Source organism: Sinocyclocheilus anshuiensis, unplaced genomic scaffold (assembly GCF_001515605.1).
Source record: "Sinocyclocheilus anshuiensis isolate Anshui unplaced genomic scaffold, SAMN03320099.WGS_v1.1 scaffold117, whole genome shotgun sequence".
In the NCBI taxonomy this organism is placed as follows: Eukaryota; Metazoa; Chordata; class Actinopteri; order Cypriniformes; family Cyprinidae; genus Sinocyclocheilus; species Sinocyclocheilus anshuiensis.
The window spans coordinates 2,996,969-3,018,534 of NW_015536624.1; the positions used below are offsets into that span (position 1 = coordinate 2,996,969).

Here is a 21,566-nt window from a genome sequence, read left to right on the forward strand (position 1 = left end):
CTCTCTCTCTCCCTCTCTCTCTCCCTCTCTCTCTCTCTCTCTACTGAAATGGCACCCCTTTTTTCCATTGTTCTTTATCATATTGTTAATTTAGCATTGAGTAATTAATAGTCTTGCCCATTTTCCATTCCTGCAGTTAGAAAATATATTTATTTTATCTTAGTAAACTTGATGGTGTGCTATGTATCTATAGCTATTGCGTTACAATCAGGCCTATTTATAGATGTAATGTATGATAGATAGATAGATAGATAGATAGATAGATAGATAGATAGATAGATAGATAGATAGATAGATATTACAAAAACAACATTAGAAGTTACACTAGCCCACAAATTAAACACATTTTTTTATATTTATTTACATAAATATTTAATGTTGTATGTAGCTAGCTACTGTTGCTTTTTATGTATATATGCCTTAAAAAATAATATATATTGGGTATTTATATTACAACATAAAGACATTATACATAGTATAAAAATATTACACATGTAGTACGGTATTGTGCGTAATTGCTACACGTTTATGACTTTCCATGCAGGCATTCACTCGTGCGCCTCAATTCAAGGGTCCTACTGTCTTGGCTGACTGACGTCACACAAAACACGTGTGTTCGGAAGACGCACGTTTAGGACTGGATCTGTGCTGAGATCGATTTGCTTTTTATTGCAATAGTTTTTAATTTAGGTTTTGTCGAGTGAAAAAAAAACAAACTCCGCTGTAATGGGCGGATTACAGAAGAAGAAGGTAAGAAAGTGATTTAGAGCAGTACTGTCGGTAAACCAAGCATGAGCGCAGGGCCCTGCAGACCTGTGTGCTTTAAACATGTTACTCCACTAAACATTTAAGTGTTTTCTAAATGACATTTGATAAAGATATACAAGCTTTTTAAATGACCACAGCATCATTTTTACTAGAATTTTCTAACTTTAATATTCATTGCAGCTGTTTTCAGCGTTGCTTGACAGCATAAGAGGAATGAAATAAGGGTTCTTAAGTCTAAATCAAATTAAGACTTGACTCCGTGTGAAATATGTGTGTCGTTTCTGCATATTCCCCCATGTCAGAGCTCTTGCTAACCTGTCATTTCTTCTCGTGTAGTATGAGAGTGGATCAGTCACTAACTATGTCAGCAGGAATAAACAAAACAAAGCATTTCACTTATGTTCTGTCCTGGTTTCTTGGTATTTTTACGTACCTCATACTTTATATGTGACTCTGGACCACAAAACCAATCATAAGGGGCAATAAGCTTTCCTTTGATGCATGGTTTGTTAGGATAGGACAATATTTGGTCGAGATACAACTATTTGAACATCTGGAATCTATGGAAGCCCGTTTCCGCCACTGAATAAAAAATAAATCAAGGGTAATTGCGACTTTTTATCTCACAATTCTGACTTTTTTCTCAGAATTGCGAGTTCATATCTTGCAATTCTGACTATAACACGCAATTGCGAGTTATAAAGTCAGAATTGATAGTTATAAAGTCAGAATTACTAGTTATAAAGTCAGAATTGCGAGATATAAACTCGAAATTGCGAGTTATAAAATCAGAATTGGGAGATATAAAGTCGCAATTCTGAGTTTTTTTCTCGCAATTCTGATTTTATAACTTGCGATTTCGAGTTTATATCTCGCAATTCTGATTTTATAACTCGCGATTTCGAGTTTATATCTCGCAATTCTGATTTTATAACTCGCGATTTCGAGTTTATCTCGCAATTCTGATTTTATAACTCGCGATTTCGAGTTTATATCTCGCAATTCTGAGAAAAAAAGTCACAATTACCTCGTTTTATTTTTTATTTAGTGGCGGAAATGGGCTTCCATAGGAATCTGAGGGTGCTAAAAAAAAAAAAATAAAAATATTGAGAAAATCACCTTTAAAGTTGTCCAAATCAAGTTCTTAGCAATGCATATTACTAATCAAGAATGAAGTTTTAATATATTTGCGGTTAACTATTTGAACATCTGGAATCTATGGAAGCCCGTTTCCGCCACTGAATAAAAAATAAATCAAGGGTAATTGCGACTTTTTATCTCACAATTCTGACTTTTTTCTCAGAATTGCGAGTTCATATCTTGCAATTCTGACTATAACACGCAATTGCGAGTTATAAAGTCAAAATTGCTAGTTATAAAGTCAGAATTGCTAGTTATAAAGTCAGAATTGCGAGATATAAACTCGAAATTGCGAGTTATCATATCAGAATTGGGAGACATAAAGTCGCAATTCTGAGTTATCAAATCAGAATTGGGAGATATAAAGTCGCAATTCTGAGTTTTTTTCTCGCAATTAGGAGTTCATATCTCGCAATTCTGACTTTTGTCCTCAGAATTGTGAGTTGTAAACTCAGAATTGCGACTTTATATCTCCCCATTCTGATATTATAACTCGCAATTTCGAGTTTATATCTCCCAATTCTGATATTATAACTCGCAATTTCGAGTTTATATCTCCCAATTCTGATATTATAACTCACAATTTCGAGTTTATATCTCGCAATTCTGATTTTATAACTCACAATTTCGAGTTTATATCTCCCAATTCTGATTTTATAACTCGCAATTTCGAGTTTATATCTCGCAATTCCTATTTTTATAACTCGCAATTTCGAGTTTATATCTCCCAATTCTGATTTTATAACTCGCAATTTCGAGTTTATATCTCGCAATTCCTATTTTTATAACTCGCAATTTCGAGTTTATATCTCCCAATTCTGATTTTATAACTCGCAATTTCGAGTTTATATCTCGCAATTCCTATTTTTATAACTCGCAATTTCGAGTTTATATCTCCCAATTCTGATTTTATAACTAGCGATTTCGAGTTTATATCTCCCAATTCTGATTTTATAACTTGCAATTTCGAGTTAATATCTCGCAATTCTGATTTTATAACTAGCAATTTCGAGTTTATATCTCGCAATTCTGAGAAAAAAAGTCGCAGTTACCTTGTTTTATTTTTTATTTAGTGGCGGAAACAGGCATCCATAGGAATCTGAGGGTGCTAAAAAAGTCTAATCAAATCAAAATATTGAGAAAATCGCCTTTAAAGTTGTCCAAATCAAGATCTTAGCAATGCATATTACTAATCAAAAATTAAGTTTTAATATATTTACAGTAGGAAATTTACAAAATATCTTCATGGAACATGATCTTCTTTACTTAATATCCTAATGATTTTTGGCATAAAAGAAAAATCGATCATTTTGACCCACACAATGTATTGTTGGCTATTGCTACAAATATACCCCAGCGACTTAAGACTGGTTTTGTGCTCCAGGGTCACATATAGTAGTATAGTTCATATAGAATGTCATATACCGCATATAGTGTCATATATAAATGTTATGTGTATTAGTAGTTTTTAACTAGCTTTTGCTAAATGACATAAATTTGTGCTACAGTACCTCAGAGTTTGATTGAACAGTTGACATCAATAATAAAGGATATTTAAAAGTTACTTTTAAATGATTATATGTTTTTATTTTGCCATCTTCTCAACTATGTACAATAGGGATATGCCGGTATCAAATTTTCATGTTGCGATTAATTGCTAATGCTTTTATCACGGTGTACGGTGTTATCACGGTATTGAACTTTAGTTTTACAAAAAGTGCTGTCATAATACAGTATAACGGGTTTAAAAACTTTTTTCTTATAACAAAAATAACTGAACATTTAAATGCAATAAAGCAATACAGAAACATGTATAAAGTTAAAAGTTTTACACAGATTAAAGTGCAAAAGAACTATAAAGACCAATAGGTATCACTTTACAATAAGACCTCATTAGTTAACCTTAGTTAATGCATTAACATTCACAATGAGCAATAGCTACATTTGCTACAGAAGTTATTAATCTTTGTTTAAAAAATACGTCTTAGTTCATGTTAGCTCATTAAATAACACAGTTGCAACTTTCGATTTTAACAACGTGTTATTAAATACTGGAATACCTAAGATTAATGAATGTTCAGAAGAATTTTTCATTGGCAGTTTTCCGCGCTTGTTTACATCAGAGTGCGCATGCGTCTTTCACACAGCATACAGCGGTGTTGTGCATTTTGACCAGTTGATGGGAAAAGTATTCTTAAAATGCATTCAAAATTCTGAATAATTTGTAATATATAATTATTCACGGTATTTAGAAGTGCCCACGATAACAATATTGTGCATATTCATTACCGTGATATATCGCATTACCAAATACCGGCACATGTCTAATGTACAATGATGCCGTTAATTGCATTTTATTATTTATGTTTAGTATTTCTTCCCTGTTTTTTTTTTTTTGTGAACCACCAGTTGAGATTACAGATGTATATACTGTAAGCATTTGTGAATTAATACATGCTTCTCATAGGCGGTTATGCATATTGAAAGGAATCTATCCTCATGAACCCAAACACAAAAAGAAGGTCAACAAGGGCTCGACAGCGCCTAGAACCTTCTACCTGCTGAAAGACATCCGCTTCCTCTTACATGAGCCTATCGTTGGCAAGTTCAGAGAGTACAAGGTGAGAACTGTGCTTTAGTAAGGCTAGATGCTGCTTTGTGTTTGCAGCTGCATTCTCTAATCCTTATCATTTTGATCACTTTTTCATGTTCAAGCTTTAACTTAAATGACAGTGGAGCTAAAATACTGGTTTGGTAGGTAATAACAATGTCAATAACAATGTAAAATATATGCCAAAGAAACATGCAGATGATCAGCTGTGGAAACCTCTGACAGCCGAAAGTGAGAGAGAGAAATGTCAACTTTTTAAAGAAATATTTACGTCAAAGTTTCTTTTAATTGTTTTGGTTCTGTAATAGCTAAATGCATCCCTTTACCAGTTTTAGTCAGTATTATTTTTGTATTATTTATATATTATTATAATAATTTATATATTAATATTTTGAATTGGCTTTTATTTTAATATTTTCAGTTTCCATTTTAATGTTTAGTAATTGTATGTGCTTTTCTATTTTTTACATTTCTATTTAGCCTTAATTTTTTAGTTCTATTACTTTTTTCATTTCAGTTAGTTGCCAAGTAGTTGCCATATTTTATGTCAGCATTATCTAATTACAGAAAAAAATTAATGGTAGGAAATGAAGTTAAGAACCTGCTTACCGATTGTGATATAACATTACAAAATGTTAGAAATTGGTGAGAAAAATATTTTATTTATTAAAGTTTTATTTTATTTATTTATTTATAATGGGTAATTTTTTTTCTACGAAAACTGGTCATGAAATTATAATTTACATGGTTTTTATTTAGAAATATGCTTTTGTCCCTATATTAAATTAATTAGCTATTTTTCTTGTACATTTGCATCAAACAGTGCATGTGACACTCTAGCCAGTCTCTCTGTGAAAACTCATAAAAACATTAAAACACTTGTTTTTGTTGCTTATTGCAAGTACAAGATTAAGTGTTATTTGCCACATAAAGTTCTGAAGAAAAAAAAACTAGGCATCCTAGATTAAATTCTGATATTATATTTTTCACTGAGGAAATAGTTCATAAGACAATCTATATGCTAACTATACATTCCCTGGTCATAGATTTTTGTGCGGAAACTGCGGAAAGCATATGGCAAGGCTGAGTGGAGCGGAGTGCAGAGAATGAAAGAGAACAAGCCTGCGTACAAACTGGACCACATCATCAAGGAGAGGTGAGAATAAACACGGTGCTGTCTGTGGACTGCAGGGGGCGCACTTCAACTCTCTGTCCCAACAACAACAACATGCTGTGAATGACTTTTCTGTGTGTCCAGACAGTGTTATGTGATAAGCACCTATTTGTGTCCAAACAGTATTATGAGTACGGGAAGAGTCTCAGTCCCTGTCCACAAACAGATCAGTTATGAGAATCCAAAAATTCACAAGAATATCAAGAATATGATACTTTAATTATCTTGGCTCGACTGACTGTCTCGTACACTGTCTGTCTCGTCCTCCGTCCAATCTACTCTGTTTACAACTGTTACATCAGCAGTTGAATTTGGAATTTGGAAAGTGAGGTTTTTTTTTAACTGTTCAAAAGTTTGGGACAGTAAGATTTTCTTAATGCTTTAAATGCAAGTTCACCATGCTGCATTTTTTTGGTCGAAAAACTCAGTAAAACATTAATATTCTGAAAAAATATTACACTTTGAAAGACCTATTTTCTACTTGAATGCATTGTAAAATGTAATTTATTCTTGTGGTGCAAAGCTACATTTTCAGCATCATTACTCCAGTCTTCAGTGTCACATGATCCTTCATATTTCTGTGGAAACAGTGTTACTTTTTCCATTAGATTCTTTGATGAATAGAAAGTTCAAAAGAACAGCATTTTTAAAAATAGAAATCTTAGGATATAAATGTCTTTACCTTCACTTTTAATACGTTTAATGCATCTTTGCTGAATAAAAATATTACTTTATGGGCACCTGTGAAAGAAAAGATTGTGTGTTACTGATGTGACTTGAGCAAATATTACAGTACTTGTCAATGGACATGAATTTGCAGTTTATAACTTAATTTTGATTAAAAGCTCCATGAAATAGCTCAACAGGTGCAGCTTTCATTCCTGTTTTCCTACTTGAGTTGGGAAATCTCCAAAACTGTTAGTCAGACTTATATTTCCAAAACATATGTCACCTATGTCTGGCACCGAAGTTAGCTTCTTTAGCTCAAATTGTGCTGAAATATTTTGTTCAGTAGCCACATTGATTGAATATCTTCCTTCATTTTTCTATGAATGGTCTGTCATTGTCTCATACTGTTTCTAAAATAAGTTTGTTTTTCCAGGTATCCCACGTTCATTGATGCTGTCCGAGATGTAGATGATGCCCTTTCTATGAGTTTTCTGTTTTCTACATTCGCTCGCACGGGAAAATGCCACGTTCAGACAATTCAGCTGTGCCGGAGACTTAGCGTCGAATGGATGAACTACATTATCGCCTCACGGTCCCTGAGAAAGGTACTATAAACATATGCTATGAAAAGTGTACATTTTAAAGGTTAATTAAATGATTCAACTTTGTTACAGCTAGTGGATCTCTTAATAATTATATTTTTGTTTCTTCAGGTTTTTCTTTCTATTAAGGGTATTTACTACCAGGCTGAGGTCCTGGGACAAACCATCACATGGATCATACCATATCAGTTTGCCCATGATGTGAGTACAAATATACAGTGTATTTTTCATGCTTGAGGCTTGTTCAGAAAATTGTTAAATCTTTTTTCAGCATTTTGCTGAAGTATCACACATGAAAAGCACCAGGGAAGCAGGTTTGATTCTGAATCAGGACAAACCATGATATTTAATGTGTTTTTTTTTACACAAATTAACCAAAAGAGACCGTAAAGATAAATGTAAATGCTTGTATATTTGACTTTCTGTTCAACAAAGATTCCTGAAAGAAAAAATGCATCACTGTTTCCACAAAAATACTGAGCAGCACAACTGTTTTCAACATTGATAATATTAAGAAATGTTTCTTGAGCAGAAATTTAGCATATTAGAATGATTTCTGAAGGATCATGTGACACTGAAGACTGGAGTAATAATATTACTAGGGCTGCCCCCTAATAGTCGACTAATCGTTAGTCGACCAGAAGAGGCTTGGTCAACCAAAATTTTATTAGTCACTTAGTTGCAGAAAAAATAAAATAAAATCCACATGCGAAGTCATGCAGTCTGTGACGGACAGATCGTTAACGGGTAGTCTGTGTAATACAGTACATCGGGCAGGACATCTAAACGCTCGCCTATCATTCATTAACCTCAAATATGGCTTATCTGAAATATGTATGTAGTAGCAACTTTACGTCTCAATCTAACGTTAACCTAGAGAAATGTGCGCTATAGTGTCTGTGCGGAGTGTGGAAGCTAGTAGTGCACCCACTGCCGGACAGATGGAGACGCCGGTGGGCTCACTTGCTCTTAAAATGCTCATACAGATAAGAGTAATACATCTTTTAAATCTGTAAACACTCTACGTTTATTTGTGAGCACTCGCAATAACAACAAAACGCGCTTTTGTAAAATAATGAAAGCAAGCATGATGCGCTTTCTGCCGTCTCGGTCTCTGTGAACTTGAGCGCAAAACTCTGTGTATATCTTTGCCTTACAGACATTAAAAATATATCTATAGAGAGTGAAATGGCTACTTTCAAATGAACCAATTCAAATGGAAAACAAATAGCCTATTCTCAGATTAATCCGTATGAAACATGCATACAGGCGCGTCCACTACTGCGTCGATGACGAGTCAGTGTCACCGAGTTCATCTCTAAATCCGATAACAAAGAAAGCACTAGTTTATCAAATTATTAAAATGAGGTTTGGGTACCGAAACCCGGTACCAATATGGCACCGGTACCTATGTAACCGGTATGTACTAGAACCGAATCAGAACGCAGATTTCGGTGCCATGTCATGCCTGAGTGATCGATTGAAATATTTGTCCTCTGGTTCTCCGAAACAGACGTAAGAAGCATCATCACCGGCACCGCATGTGAAAAATAATTTCCCGACTGAGAAAACGCACGTGAACTCTAGTCGGAAAGTTGGAAAACTCTAATAATACAAATCCAACAAACCTTTGTAGTAACGCGAGTGTCCATGTGAGTGTCTGTGGACTGCAGGGGGCTCACTTCAACTCTCTGTCCCAACAACAGCAACATGCTGTGAATGACTTTTCTGTGTGTCCAGACAGTGTTATGTGATAAGCACCTATTATGTTTTCACATTCCGACTTGAAAGCACAACTTGGGAAATGAGAGCATCCGAGGAGCACGTGAATGCAGTAATTACACTTGCTCTGATGGCACCTAATTAAAATGTTAATGCAATCTCCTTACTGTTTTTCCCTGATACACTCATAATCATTACTTCTGCGGTGCGCTGTGGCAAGCTTTATGCGTGCGCTTGAGCGCTTATTAGGCTTTGTAGGCAATTAAAGGCTCATTATAACGATTTAAATGGGTTATTATAATGAACGTGCGATTAGTCGACCAATGCTTAAAATTAACGACTACTAGTCGACCGGAAAAATCCGGGCAGCCCTAAAATACATCTTTAAAAAGTGCATTTTGTAATAATGTCAGATTTTTTTACTTTAAAGTACATTTTACATCATTATGTTTTATTATTTTTTATAAATTATTTATTAATAAAAACTTGTTATTCTTTTATAGTAGCTATATTATTTATTATGTCCATAATAAGTAACGTTAGGCCCACACTTATTTCGTAAGAAATATGCTGAAGTGTAGCCTACTTCTTTTTCACAAGGGTTGACCTTACAGTTTACAAAAATGTACCAGAAAAATCCTTAGTCGAGGGCAGCCCTAGATATTACTGTTTTTACTGTGATTTTGATAAAATAATGCAACCTTAGTGAACATAAGAGACATCTTTCAAAAACATAAAAAAAAATCTTAACGATGCCAAACTTTAGTAGCAGTTACTGTTGCAACTAGGATTTGCAACACACCAAATTTGCATTTTTGGGTTGCGCAAATGAGGTTTAATTTAATTTTAATGATTTTTTTATTATTATTATTATTATTATTAAGGAATTGCAATTGTTTTTAGCATATTGCAGTTGTTACCCAACTACTTAACCATGTAAAATCATTTTAACACATGGCTCTAATGGCTCTTTTTTAACAGTGTCTTATGTTTCGCAGTATTTTGGATCCTGAGGTCTTTCTATAGAATAGATTATTATTTTATAATGACTGTTAACGCACTGACCCTGATAATTCTGTCATTATTGATGGGTTTGGCATCCCTCTTCGTACCGATCGTTGCCCTGGAGTTATGGCGAAAAAGTTAGGAGATGGTGTTTGCCTATATATCAACCATGAATGGTGCAGTTCTGTTACTGTGAGAGAGAGTGTGTGTACTAAAGATATTGAGCTACTCTCTGTATCACTTCGGCCACAGTACCTTCCTCTGGAATTTCCACAACTTTTCGTTACCATGGTTTATATTCATCCGAGGGCAAACGAAGCAAATGCAGCAGAGACTCTTGGTAGTGTTGTGCACAAACTGCAGTGCATATCTCCAGATGCCCCGAACTTAATTATGGGTGATTTTAATAAATGTTCCATGAAGCAGTGTTTGCGGAACTTTTATCAATGTTTCCTGCCCCACACGTTTTAACAAGACTCTTGACCTTTGCTATAGATCAATTAAAGGTCCCAGTATATAAAACAGTTTTACAAAAGACAAAAACCACAGACTAAGAGAATTGGAATGTGGTCTGAGGAGTCCACTGCATCTTTGCAAGGATGCCTGGAATGTGCGGACTGGGACGTTTTTTATGACTCTTGCTTGGAAATAGATGAACTCACAGATGTTGTTAGTAGTTATATCTTGTTCTGTGAAGATATGCTCATCCCATGTAAGACTGTCAAAATATTCCCAAACAATAAGCCATGGTTCACAAAATCTTTGAACGTACTTATGAATGAAAGATGTAGAGCATTTTATGAGGGCGATTTGGTAAAAAGATTCAAATTGCAGAAAGAGATTAAAATGGAAGTGAGGAAAGCAAAGTTAAATTATAAAACAAACCTAGAGAAAGAGTTGAGTAGGAATAATTTGGGGTCAGTTTGGAAGGGCATGCCCGTTATAACTGGATCTAAAGGGTGTGAGACTAAGATAATTCAGTTACCTGGGTATGACTCTAGTAGTCAATTGGCTGAGGAACTAAATAGGTTTTATCTACGCTTTGATGCACCCGAATTTGGTCCCAAAATGGAGTCTAAGAATTATAAAATGAGTTGCAGTGGTGACTATAATAACTTTTTTGATGAATTAGATGTAATTAAAGTTTTTAGGGGTTGTAAGAAAACAAAAACTCCTGGACCAGACAATATTGGAGGGCGTTTAATTAAGGTTTGTGCTGAGCAATTGGCACCAGTGTTCTGTAATATTTTTCAGTGGTCTTTTGCTCTCCAGAGAGTCCCTAAATTGTGGAAACAGGCTACTGTGGTGCCTGTGCCTAAAACTGTAAATGCAGTAACACTAAATGATTTTAGGCCAATAGCACTAATATCTCTTATAATGAAATGTTTTGAGAAATTAGTAAAAGAAGAATTGTTTGCTAAAACCAAAAATCTTTTAGACCCCCTTCAGTTCGCTTATAGAACACAGCGAGGTGTCGAAGATGCAACAGCAACTTTATTAAATTTGGTATTAAAGCACTTGGAAGGGAGTAAAACATCTGCTTTTAATTCTGTACAACCTCATATTTTAGCAGATAAGTTAACTACTAATTTTGCTCTTGATTTTAATTTAGTGGGTTGGATTTTAGACTTTCTAACTGACAGAACTCAAAGGGTGAGAGTTAATGGTAGTTTCTCAGCTCCCTTGATAACATCTACAGGAACTCCTCAAGGCTGTGTTTTGTCGTCTCTATTGTATATTTTATATACAAATGATTGCATAAGTAAACACAGCAATAGGTTTTTCTTAAAGTTTGCTGATGATACAGTCATCGCGAGTCTTCTGGAAAATAACAAAATGTGTCATGGTCCAGTGGTTGACGACTTTGTGAAATGGTGTGATGATGCCTGTTTGCAATTGAATGTGTCTAAGACAAAAGATATGATTATCGACTTTAGAACAAAACCACATTCTTCCCAGGCTACCCTTATTAGGAGTGAGAAGGTAGAATGTGTGGACAGTTATAAATATCTGGGGACCTCTATTGATAACAAATTGTGTTTTGATGTGAACAGAGAAGGTATTATGTAAAAAGGGACTGCAACGCTTATACTGTTTAAGAAAATTAAGATCATTCAATCAATATAGATAGGACATTGATGGAATTGTTCTATAAGTCTTATATTGAGCCAGTATTGTCCTTCTCTATTAGCTGCTGGTTTGGAAATCTCAGTGTGAAACATAAAAATGCATTAAATAGAATAGTTACTCTTAGTGGGAAGATCATAAGTAAAGAACAAAGAAGTTTGGTATTCTTGTTTAATAGAAATGTTTTGATTCGGGCCCAATCTGTGTTCCTGGACAGTAGTGCTGGGCGGTATACCGGTTCATACAGAATACCGGTGTTTATTTTTGTTATGATTAGGGATGTGCGGGTCTAGTCAAAAAAAAATACCGTCATGTACCATGAAACCGGCATAATTTTGAAACATACCGTGATATAAATTTTTGGTCATACCGCCCAGCACTACTGGACAGTGACCATTTTCTGTATCCAGAGTTCTTTATGCTCCCTTCAGGTTCTCGTTATGGATTACCAAAGATGAAAAGCAACCGATACAAATATTTGTTTGTTCCCTGTGCAATTCGGCTGTTAAATGGTCCTTAATGAATTTGTTAGGGAAATTTACTGTATTTTATTTAAATATTTTTTATGTATATATGTTTTGGAATGTATTGTATGGGTCTGTTGTACTTCTGTTTTTCGCTGCATCCAAATTGCCCACAAGGGATCTTAATAAAGTTTGATCTTGACCCCTGTCCCTGCTCTCCTCAGCACCCTACAGATGTGGACTACAGAGTTATGGCCACATTTACAGAACTCTACACAACGCTGCTTGGGTTCGTCAACTTCCGCCTTTACCAGACCCTCAACCTTGTCTACCCGCCCAAGGTAAAACACACAAAATGTGCTTCCATTAAATGGCTTTTTATTTTTCAGTAGCAGAATTCCAATTCATTCCAATTGGAAATGGAATGTGTGTGTTTTTTTTTTGTTTTTTTGTATTCTGGTGCTTGTTAGCTTGATGGACAAGGAGAGTTCAGCCTCAAATCTGAGTGTGAAGAAGATTATGCCCTGGAATCAGAAAGCTATTCTGAGGTACTGACTGTTTCATTTTCTCTTTTTATATCAACATTAAATTGGGCCAAATATTACAGTGTGTTTAAAGATATGCATCTTCACATCTCCTACCAGAAACTGTCAGCGTTAAGTGCCAGCCTGGCTCGTACGGTTCCTTTAGTGGAGGATGAGGAGGCGGAGCTGGACCTTTTCCCTGCTGAAGGGGTGAGCGACAGACAGCTGTCTGTATTATGAACACCTGCAGTGACTTACAAAAATTACCTCTGGTTAATACAAGGGATATTACATATTGGGTAACATTCTGTAGTTAAAACCAGTATACTTATTAAAAAAAAAAAAAAAAAAAATTAATTCCAGTGATGGACATGGTATTATAATTTATATTAATGACAACTATAGTTATTTGGAGGTGATTATGATTACTATTATTATTGTTATTATTATATTGTTGTTGTTGTTTTATATTTTACATTCTAATATTATTGTTATAATCGTTTAATAATATTAGAATATATCGTTATATATTCTATTACCATGTCCAAATAGCAGTAGTAGTAGTAGTAATAATAATAATATGAATTAACAATAATAATAATAATAGCTAATTAATTATATTACCATGACCATATAACCACAGTTATAATAATAATAATAGTCACTGTTATTTGGACATTATTATTTTTATTTGCATTATTATTATTATACATTCTAATAATATTATAACATCATTATAAATGGTTATTAATTGTATTACCTTGTCCAAATAACCACAGTAATAGCAATAATAATGACTGTCATTTGGAGATGGTATTAGATTTTAAGCATTTATAAAATTGATATAATATTATTAAAATTTCATATATAAAAATATAATAGTAATAATAATTATTATTGTAATAAATAATATTATTGTTCTTAATTATTATTTTTGTTATTGCTGTGGTTATTTGGACATGGTAATACAATTAATGATAATAATAATAATAAAATAATCAGTCATCATTACCATGATTGTTATTATTTATTTTGAAATGTCCCGTTTTAATACTATAGGATGCCCTGAATTATCATGAAAGTGGATATGAATATGGAAATTTTTGGTTCCATAGAACTGTATAGTGGCATGACAATCACAATACGGTTTTGTAGGGCTATATGTAAAAACAACGGAGGCTTAAAGTTAGTTTAACTTTAACTCTGTGGAATATTTGATTCTGATTGGTCAATCGCGCCATCCAGCGGTATGTTATTCCCAGATAACAACCGCCAAATTGAATAACACACCGCTCATCCGGGTACTACGAGTTATCTTGACCGGTACTACTTATATGCTTAACGAGTCACTCGGCTATCGTTGACTGTCTGGCGCCATCTTGTGACTGAAAACACTTAACCACCGCGTGTTACAATGGAAGACTTCAGCATTAATTTCAACATATATGGTAAAAACAAATCTTTTTAGCCGTGTAATAAGCGGGATAATGTACATCCAGCCGGTTGTTATCTCAGAATAAACCCCTTCAGGTCCTGATCACCCTGTCGGGGTTTATTCTGAGATGATAACCGGCTGGATGTGCATTATCCTTTATTTAATAACTACGTTTATTTGTAGAGCACCTTTCATGAAATGCATTTTAAAGTGGTTCATGGTCCCACTATAAAAAATTTTGCACAGCTGTTTGGTAGCAAACTCAAAGCTGTCAGATTCCTATTGACTTGCTAAACCATCTGTAATTAATGCAACTATGTGACTCCACAATAATTTTCCACACGTCAAGTTCACTAAAAGAAACTGTCACAAGACACTTGTTATTTAGTCACACATCACAAGGCATGAGTCAGTGAAGCATTTAACCCGCGTTTGATTAATTGTTGTTTTGGACGGACCTCGTATCCTCATGTTTCATGTTCACAGAGGGAGACTGTTACTATGGTTACACGCTGAAGGTGTTAAAAAAACATTCTGATGAAACCAGCGTGACTGCAGGCGACCTTTGTCCTCATTATTTCATGTCGTTTTTAAATGCACTTTCAATTGCAGGAAGACCTGGAGAAAATGGAGGCGAGAGAGAAGATCGAGCTGGAGCAAAACGAACAGAAGAAGCTCTTCGAAGGGCTGAAGCTTTTCCTAAACAGAGAAGTTCCCAGGGAATCGCTGGCTTTTGTCATCAGGTGAAGGAGTGTTACATACTAACTTATTTTTATCACACATCTTATCTACGGCACTTTCCCTAAAATAGGGTACAAAATGGTTTGCGGTTCCTTTTTCTTTTTTTAAAGATGCGAAGGCACAAATTCCTTGTTCTTTAGAGGTAGAACTAGATATTAGATTAGATATTTTTGATAATCTAGTAATTAATATAATATCAACAAATATGTATTTGTCTCATCTCAGCTCAGCTCAATACAACAATAAAAATCATGCAACGGTGTCAATCCTTTTGACTGTTAAATTGATATCCAGTCTATTGTAGAATTATTTTTAATGAACAAATCTCTTGAGGTTTAGCTGTTTCCCATACTCTGTTACTGCATAGATATTTCCTTTAATAAACTCTGTGACATGCAGGAAGTGACATTATTTCTACAGCATGGTGGGAACATTGATGGATTTTCTCAACTTTTATCAATTATTATTTTGTCAAGCAGCTATTCAACCATGTAAAAGTTGTTGTACAAAATTGTGTAATTTTTATTTAAATTATTGATACATATTTTTTTTTTAATTATTTTTAATTTTATGAATTGATTTCAAAGTTTTATTTGTATTTATTGTTTTAGTTAAATTGCAAACCTTGTATAAAAGAAATATTTAGTCTGACCATCTGAGGTGGAGACAGTATTTAAGCCCCTCTTTGTTATTTAAAAAAAAAAACTATTTTGGACACTATCTGCCAAAGGTTTTAATTTGTGGTATATTTGCATACAAGTCAGTGTTATTTTAGTGTTATTAATACACTGATGTAGTTTTTGTTAATATTTTGAATGAGATTTTATTTTTCTTAATTTAGTTTATTTTAGTACTTCAATATAAACTGTTTTTATGGATTTAGTTTTAGTTTTTGTTTGTAGTTAACACCGTTTCAGTTTTAATAACCCCAATACAAGTAACTTGTCGAAATGCAGCAGTTCATAGTTTGTGTATGTACAGTTTTACTGTACCAAAAGTAACATGTTTGTCAGTATATAAGAATGTGTTGTACAATGTGCAGGTGTTTCGGGGGACAGGTCTCCTGGGATAAATCACTGTGCATCGGCAGCACTTACGATGAAACAGACGAAACAATCACACATCACATCGTGGACAGACCCACCATCGACAAACAGTATATCAACAGGTCCGAAAGCAAATCTCCCTGATTCCGTACAGTGCATACTTTACATTAACTGTATATTCTTGTACTTGATGCATTTCTCAACCTTGCAGGTACTATATCCAGCCCCAGTGGGTGTATGACTGTGTAAATGGGAAGATACTGTTACCCGTAGAGGAATATTTCCTGGGAGTTACACTGCCGCCCCATCTGTCTCCATTCGTGGAGGAGAGCGAGGGAGATTATGTGCCGCCTGAGAAACTCAAACTCCAGGCCCTGCAGAGAGGAGAGAAGCCACGTAAGGGGTTTATGAAATGATTCTTGGCATATGATTATGTGTGAATGCTCAATGATTGTTGACTTCACAAACAAACTCTTCACAGAAGCAGAAGATGATGAGGAGGAGGAGGAGGAGGAAGAAGAGGATGACGATGACGAAGATGATCAAAGTGAGGATGAAGATGAAGCTAATTTAGCTGAAATGGAGGAGAAGAGAGCTCAGGGAAAGGTAAGATGGTTTTAAGTTTGCAGAAGTGATTTTTGCAGTCATGCTGCTTGTTTGTTTAGTGGCACAAAAATTGCAGACTTACAAGTTAAAACATTTAACCATATATAGCCTACTATATCATAGGGCTGTGCGATATGACGATTTTTGATCGTGGACGATAAAAATGTCTCCACGATCTGCTTTTGAAGACATCGTAGTATCGTGCTACAGCACACATTCTATCAGCTGCAGTTCTGGCGCCGCCGTATCAATATACTGTACAACGACATACGTTCACTTCAGTGATACCTCTGTAGAGATACACTCACGAGACACTGCATTTATTCACAATCACAAGTACATTATTAGCATGTGCTTTAAAGCCTTGCCGGTTATACATTTCATTCACGCGCTGTTCTGACGTGCGCTTTTTCTGAGAGCATACATCCGAAGCGCGCGCACTAAAAAGCCTGTCAAATAGCGCCTGATTTCTGAACTAAGTTATCTTTTGCGCTAATACTGTCAAAACAAACAAGGTTTACATATAGACTCAGTTGGTTATGTCTGGTAAAATGAAAGTAAACAGTTGAGAGAAAGCCGGATGCGTGCCTGTATATTAGATGCGTGCAGGTCTTAAAGAGACAGTACTAAACATGCTGCCGACTAGGGCTGCACGATATATCGAAATATCGCAAATGTAAATATCGCGAGCGTATCTTCCGTTCTGCCGCACATGTGCAAAGCGCGCGCACACAAAGAGACGTGTTTCAGATGGCGCGCGAACACCGAGTTGATTCGTCTTTCGCATCTCCTCATGTTTGAACAGACACATACACACAGAATTATGTCAACAGTACCCGTCTCGACGATCATTCTCGTAAACGCAGTAGGTTATGTTTTAAATGAATGTAAACAGCTGAGAAAGAACAATATCGCACAGCCCTACTGCCGACTGTCATTAAAGGGATAGTTCACCCTGAAATTTAATTTGTCATTAATTACTCACTCACATGTTGTCCCAAACCTGTATTAATTTCTTTCTTGTGCTGAACACAAAAGAAGATATTTTGAAGAATGTGGGTAACCAAACAGTTGCTGGTCCCCACTGACTTTGATAGTAGGGGGAAAAAAAATACTATGGAAGTCACTGTGAATCAGCAAACATTTGGTTTTCCACATTCCTCAAAATAGCATTTATGTTCAGCAGAAGAAAGAAACTCATTCAGGTTTAAAACAACTTTTGAGTGAGTAAATGATGGTAGTATAAAAATCAAACACTATGACCGAATTGACAGACAGATGACAGAATTTTTATTTTTGGGTGAACTATTTCTTGAACGTTAATAAAACAACAAAACACAATGAGAAAAATCCCTCGCTACTCTTGACTGAAAAACTTCAATACGGTTGCTTTAATAGGAATCAATCTATTTAGTCTGTTATTTTGATATTTTTTTATTCAATTTCTTGAATGCTCCTGCAATATTGTACCTGAAAATAAAACACTGTTTGTTTTATTTGGATATTATGTGTATTTGTAATGTGTATATTTGTTCTTATTTTTTAATAACAAAGATAAAATAATGACAAAGATTTTTATCTTCGCCCACTTTAGCCTAAATAGCTGCCATTCTTTTTTTATGTTTTGTTACCTTGAAAGACTTTGCCTTTATAATAGGGAAATTAGTTTGGCTGTAATGCTCAGACAACTTGCAAAATAGTAAAACCAACATGACAAAGAATTGTGATAAAACCGTGAATCGTGATATTTATTACAAATATCGTGATATGATATTTTTGCCATATCGCCCACTCCTACTGTCTCATATTTGATGTGCAGATTTCTTCTCTAAATGATCAACATGATCAAAACTTTGCTGAAAAACCTGTTATACACGATCTGCTTCATGCCTTCTGTTGTCTGATTTGATAGTTTATTATTTTTTAGCAAGTAAAAGGTCGTTTAGTAGAATTGCAAAACACCCCCCTCCAGCTTGTGGTTCACATGTCCTTTTGCGTTAAAATCGTACGGATTTTTATTAAGTAAATGTAAGAATAGCTTTTATACACTTAAGGTCCTTTGCGCACGGAGTCCGAAATTTTCGTTTGCGTTTTATTTTTTTTTTCGTGTTCGTCACCCTTTCCTATCAAAATGCTTGCTACGGATGCGAAAACGCAGAAAATCGAACCTGATCCAAATTTTTTTTTTTTTATGACGGATGAAAGTTTCGGAGTCAGTGTGTAAACGTGATTGACAACGCGAGGTTGTATGTATTTTTTAACGTGAGAAATTCGGACGAGAATTTCGGACCTTCAGTCTACTGAAGCAATGTAGGTTTATTTGATTGTCCATTAATAATTTTTCAGAAAAACCATGTTAAAATGTATTAAATATGATACATTAGGCTTTTGAGGAACGTTTATTTGTTGATCTCTCAATCATTGTTTTATTGCGTTGTGTTGCATTGTGTTTTGCCTCCATAATAAAAACTACAGAGTTTTGATCATAAAACTAAGCATTTAAATATTGTCTTACTAAGGCATATTATTGGGAGATATAGACCGACAACTGATATTTATATGTTTTTAAGTAGTCTGTTATACTGTTATAAAGTTCTCATTAATTCATATTACTAGCTATCAAAATTTCGTTTTATATTTATAAATAGAAATTTTAAACAACTGTACCAAACTGGATATTTTTGCTCCATTTGGGCATCTGAATAAAATTGAGGGTTTCGGGGTTTTTTTCGTCCTGGAGTATAATGATTCTTACTATATCATACTATTATGAGCCATAAAAGCCTGATGTATCAAATATGATACTCAACAAAAAACACTTATGCAAACTTTTTAGATTTTTTTTTTTTATATACTTTGACCAAAGATTCAATAAACAGTTTGATTTTTTTTTTTTACTCTTTCATGTCAGGTTTTACGGCTTTTACAATGTAATGTGTACAATTACGTTATTTGATTCTAAATGTGGGTGATTTTTTGGCATGGAATTTATTATTTTTTTTCTTCTTTTTAGTTTGTTGCTGCACCTTAAATGAAACATTTTGTGGAGGAATATGTCAAATAAATATAAAACGTAAAAGTCTGTCATGTGTTGGTTTTCCCTCAGAGTCTGTCAGTAAAGGTGACCCCTGGTAAAGTCAAACCAGAGAACCGCATGCGAGCTGAACAAGAGGAGAAAGCAGAGGAGAAGAGACTGGCTATTATGATGATGAAGAAGAAAGAGAAATACCTCTATGACAAGATCATGTTTGGCAAGAAGAGACACGTCAGAGAGGTAAGCCTGCTTAGAAATAGATGTCGGGTACCGTTTTTCAATTTTATATGCTTTCTTTTGAAACGATCTAATCTAACAAGAAGAATGATTCAGAATAGTACTTCATTTTGATTCTTAGTTGTTGTTTTTGTTGTTTTTTTTGTTTTTTTTATGCAGTGAGATATGAGTTTTTTATGGTGTTTTGTAAATGAGTGCTTTGGTTAATGGTTAAATTAATAAACGTGGAGGTAATTCACAGCTTGCACAGTGGCTGCCAAAGCCCTTTAGAAGGTGCTTAACCTACATTTGGCTCATTATTTAAGCTCCAGTGGCCTTGACAGAATTCATTGTTCATGAATCTAATGCACACCTTCCAACAGGCCAACAAGCTAGCAGCTAAGAGGAAAGCTCACGATGACTCCAACAAAGCCGACAAGAAGAAGAAGAAGAAGAAAAAGTGCTGATTTTTATATGTATTAAAGTGCTTCTTGTGCTGTTGAGAGATTTTGAGAAGTGTTTCTTCTCTCGTTTCAACTTATTGCATCATTTAACGGGAATTGTACATGATTCACTGAACTCCATGTGTCATTTAAGTTTGCCCAAACTGGTTTCAGTAACACCTTTCTGCATTTCTTATGTCTTTGCTCATCAGTTTTGACTGACACATTTCTAATAAACATAAGATAATGATTATCTTTAATGAAATGAAGTTTAATTTTTTTTATTCTGTGTGCATGTTTCAAATTTGTGAAATTTTAATGTACTAACTTGGATAAAGGAAGGTTTTAAAGAATTGCTGTTGCGATTAGAATCAACTAGAAAAGAGCAGATGACGGAAAGCTGTCATATCGACATTGCAAATAGCTGTAAGGCACGTTTCACGCATTCTTCATCTGTGCTAGGAGTAGAACTGCAACAACAGGCTCTCAGTATGCTTACTACAGGATGACAGTACACTGACTATTTCCTTAAGCAGGTCATAAATTCTACAATGTTTATATGATTAGATATTAGTGATGTACACTGCAGTTTCTTTTTATAGAAATTAATACTTTTTTTTTTTTAGTGGGGATGCATTAAAGTGATCAAAATTGGCAGTAAAGAGTTCAAATATTTAAATTTTAAATAAATGCTATTCTTTTGAAGTTTCTTTTTATCAAACAGTCCTGAATAATGAAGTATAATGGCTTTTCAATATTGATAATAATAATGTTTTTTTAGCAGCAAATCGGTATAATAAAATGATTTCTGAAGGATCATTTGACACTGAAGACTGGAGTAATGATGCTGAAAATTCAGCTTTGCATCACAGGAATAAAATATGTTCCAAAATGTATTCTACATTTTAATAATCCTTTACAATGTTACGGTTTTGCTGTATTTTTGATCAAATAAATACCACCATGGTAAGTTCTGAGAGACTTTTTCCTCCTAAGAAACATAAAAAGCACTTTAGTGCTTGCAAAGCACTTTTTTTTTTAAATCTCTTTTTATATGAGTAAACTTTTTGTTTGACTTTGTCGTTTAGTTTCTCGTGTAAATAGGACTTGATGCCCAAGGACAAAGTCTAGTATGTACTGAGGTTTACGGGGATCACTAGCATTGTCAAATTCCTAAGTGAAAAAACCATTGACACTCCATTCCCTAAGGACTCTTTAATTTGGAAATCACAACATAAA

General features: G+C 34.4%; 1 protein-coding gene across 1 annotated transcript; it reads left to right on the forward strand.

Annotated features, from left to right (window-relative positions):
- The first annotated feature begins 568 nt into the window (after window positions 1-568).
- Window positions 569-20,592, forward strand: LOC107704970 (pescadillo-like). The gene is made up of 15 exons (XM_016508071.1): window positions 569-750; window positions 1,105-1,168; window positions 4,318-4,529; window positions 5,566-5,675; window positions 6,796-6,967; window positions 7,076-7,165; window positions 12,507-12,623; window positions 12,753-12,830; window positions 12,927-13,016; window positions 14,854-14,984; window positions 16,025-16,150; window positions 16,240-16,424; window positions 16,510-16,634; window positions 19,741-19,908; window positions 20,268-20,592. The coding sequence occupies exons 1-15, from the start codon at window positions 727-729 to the stop codon at window positions 20,349-20,351; spliced, it is 1,776 nt and encodes a 591-aa protein (XP_016363557.1). The 5' UTR covers window positions 569-726; the 3' UTR covers window positions 20,352-20,592.
- The last annotated feature ends 974 nt before the right edge of the window (window positions 20,593-21,566 follow it).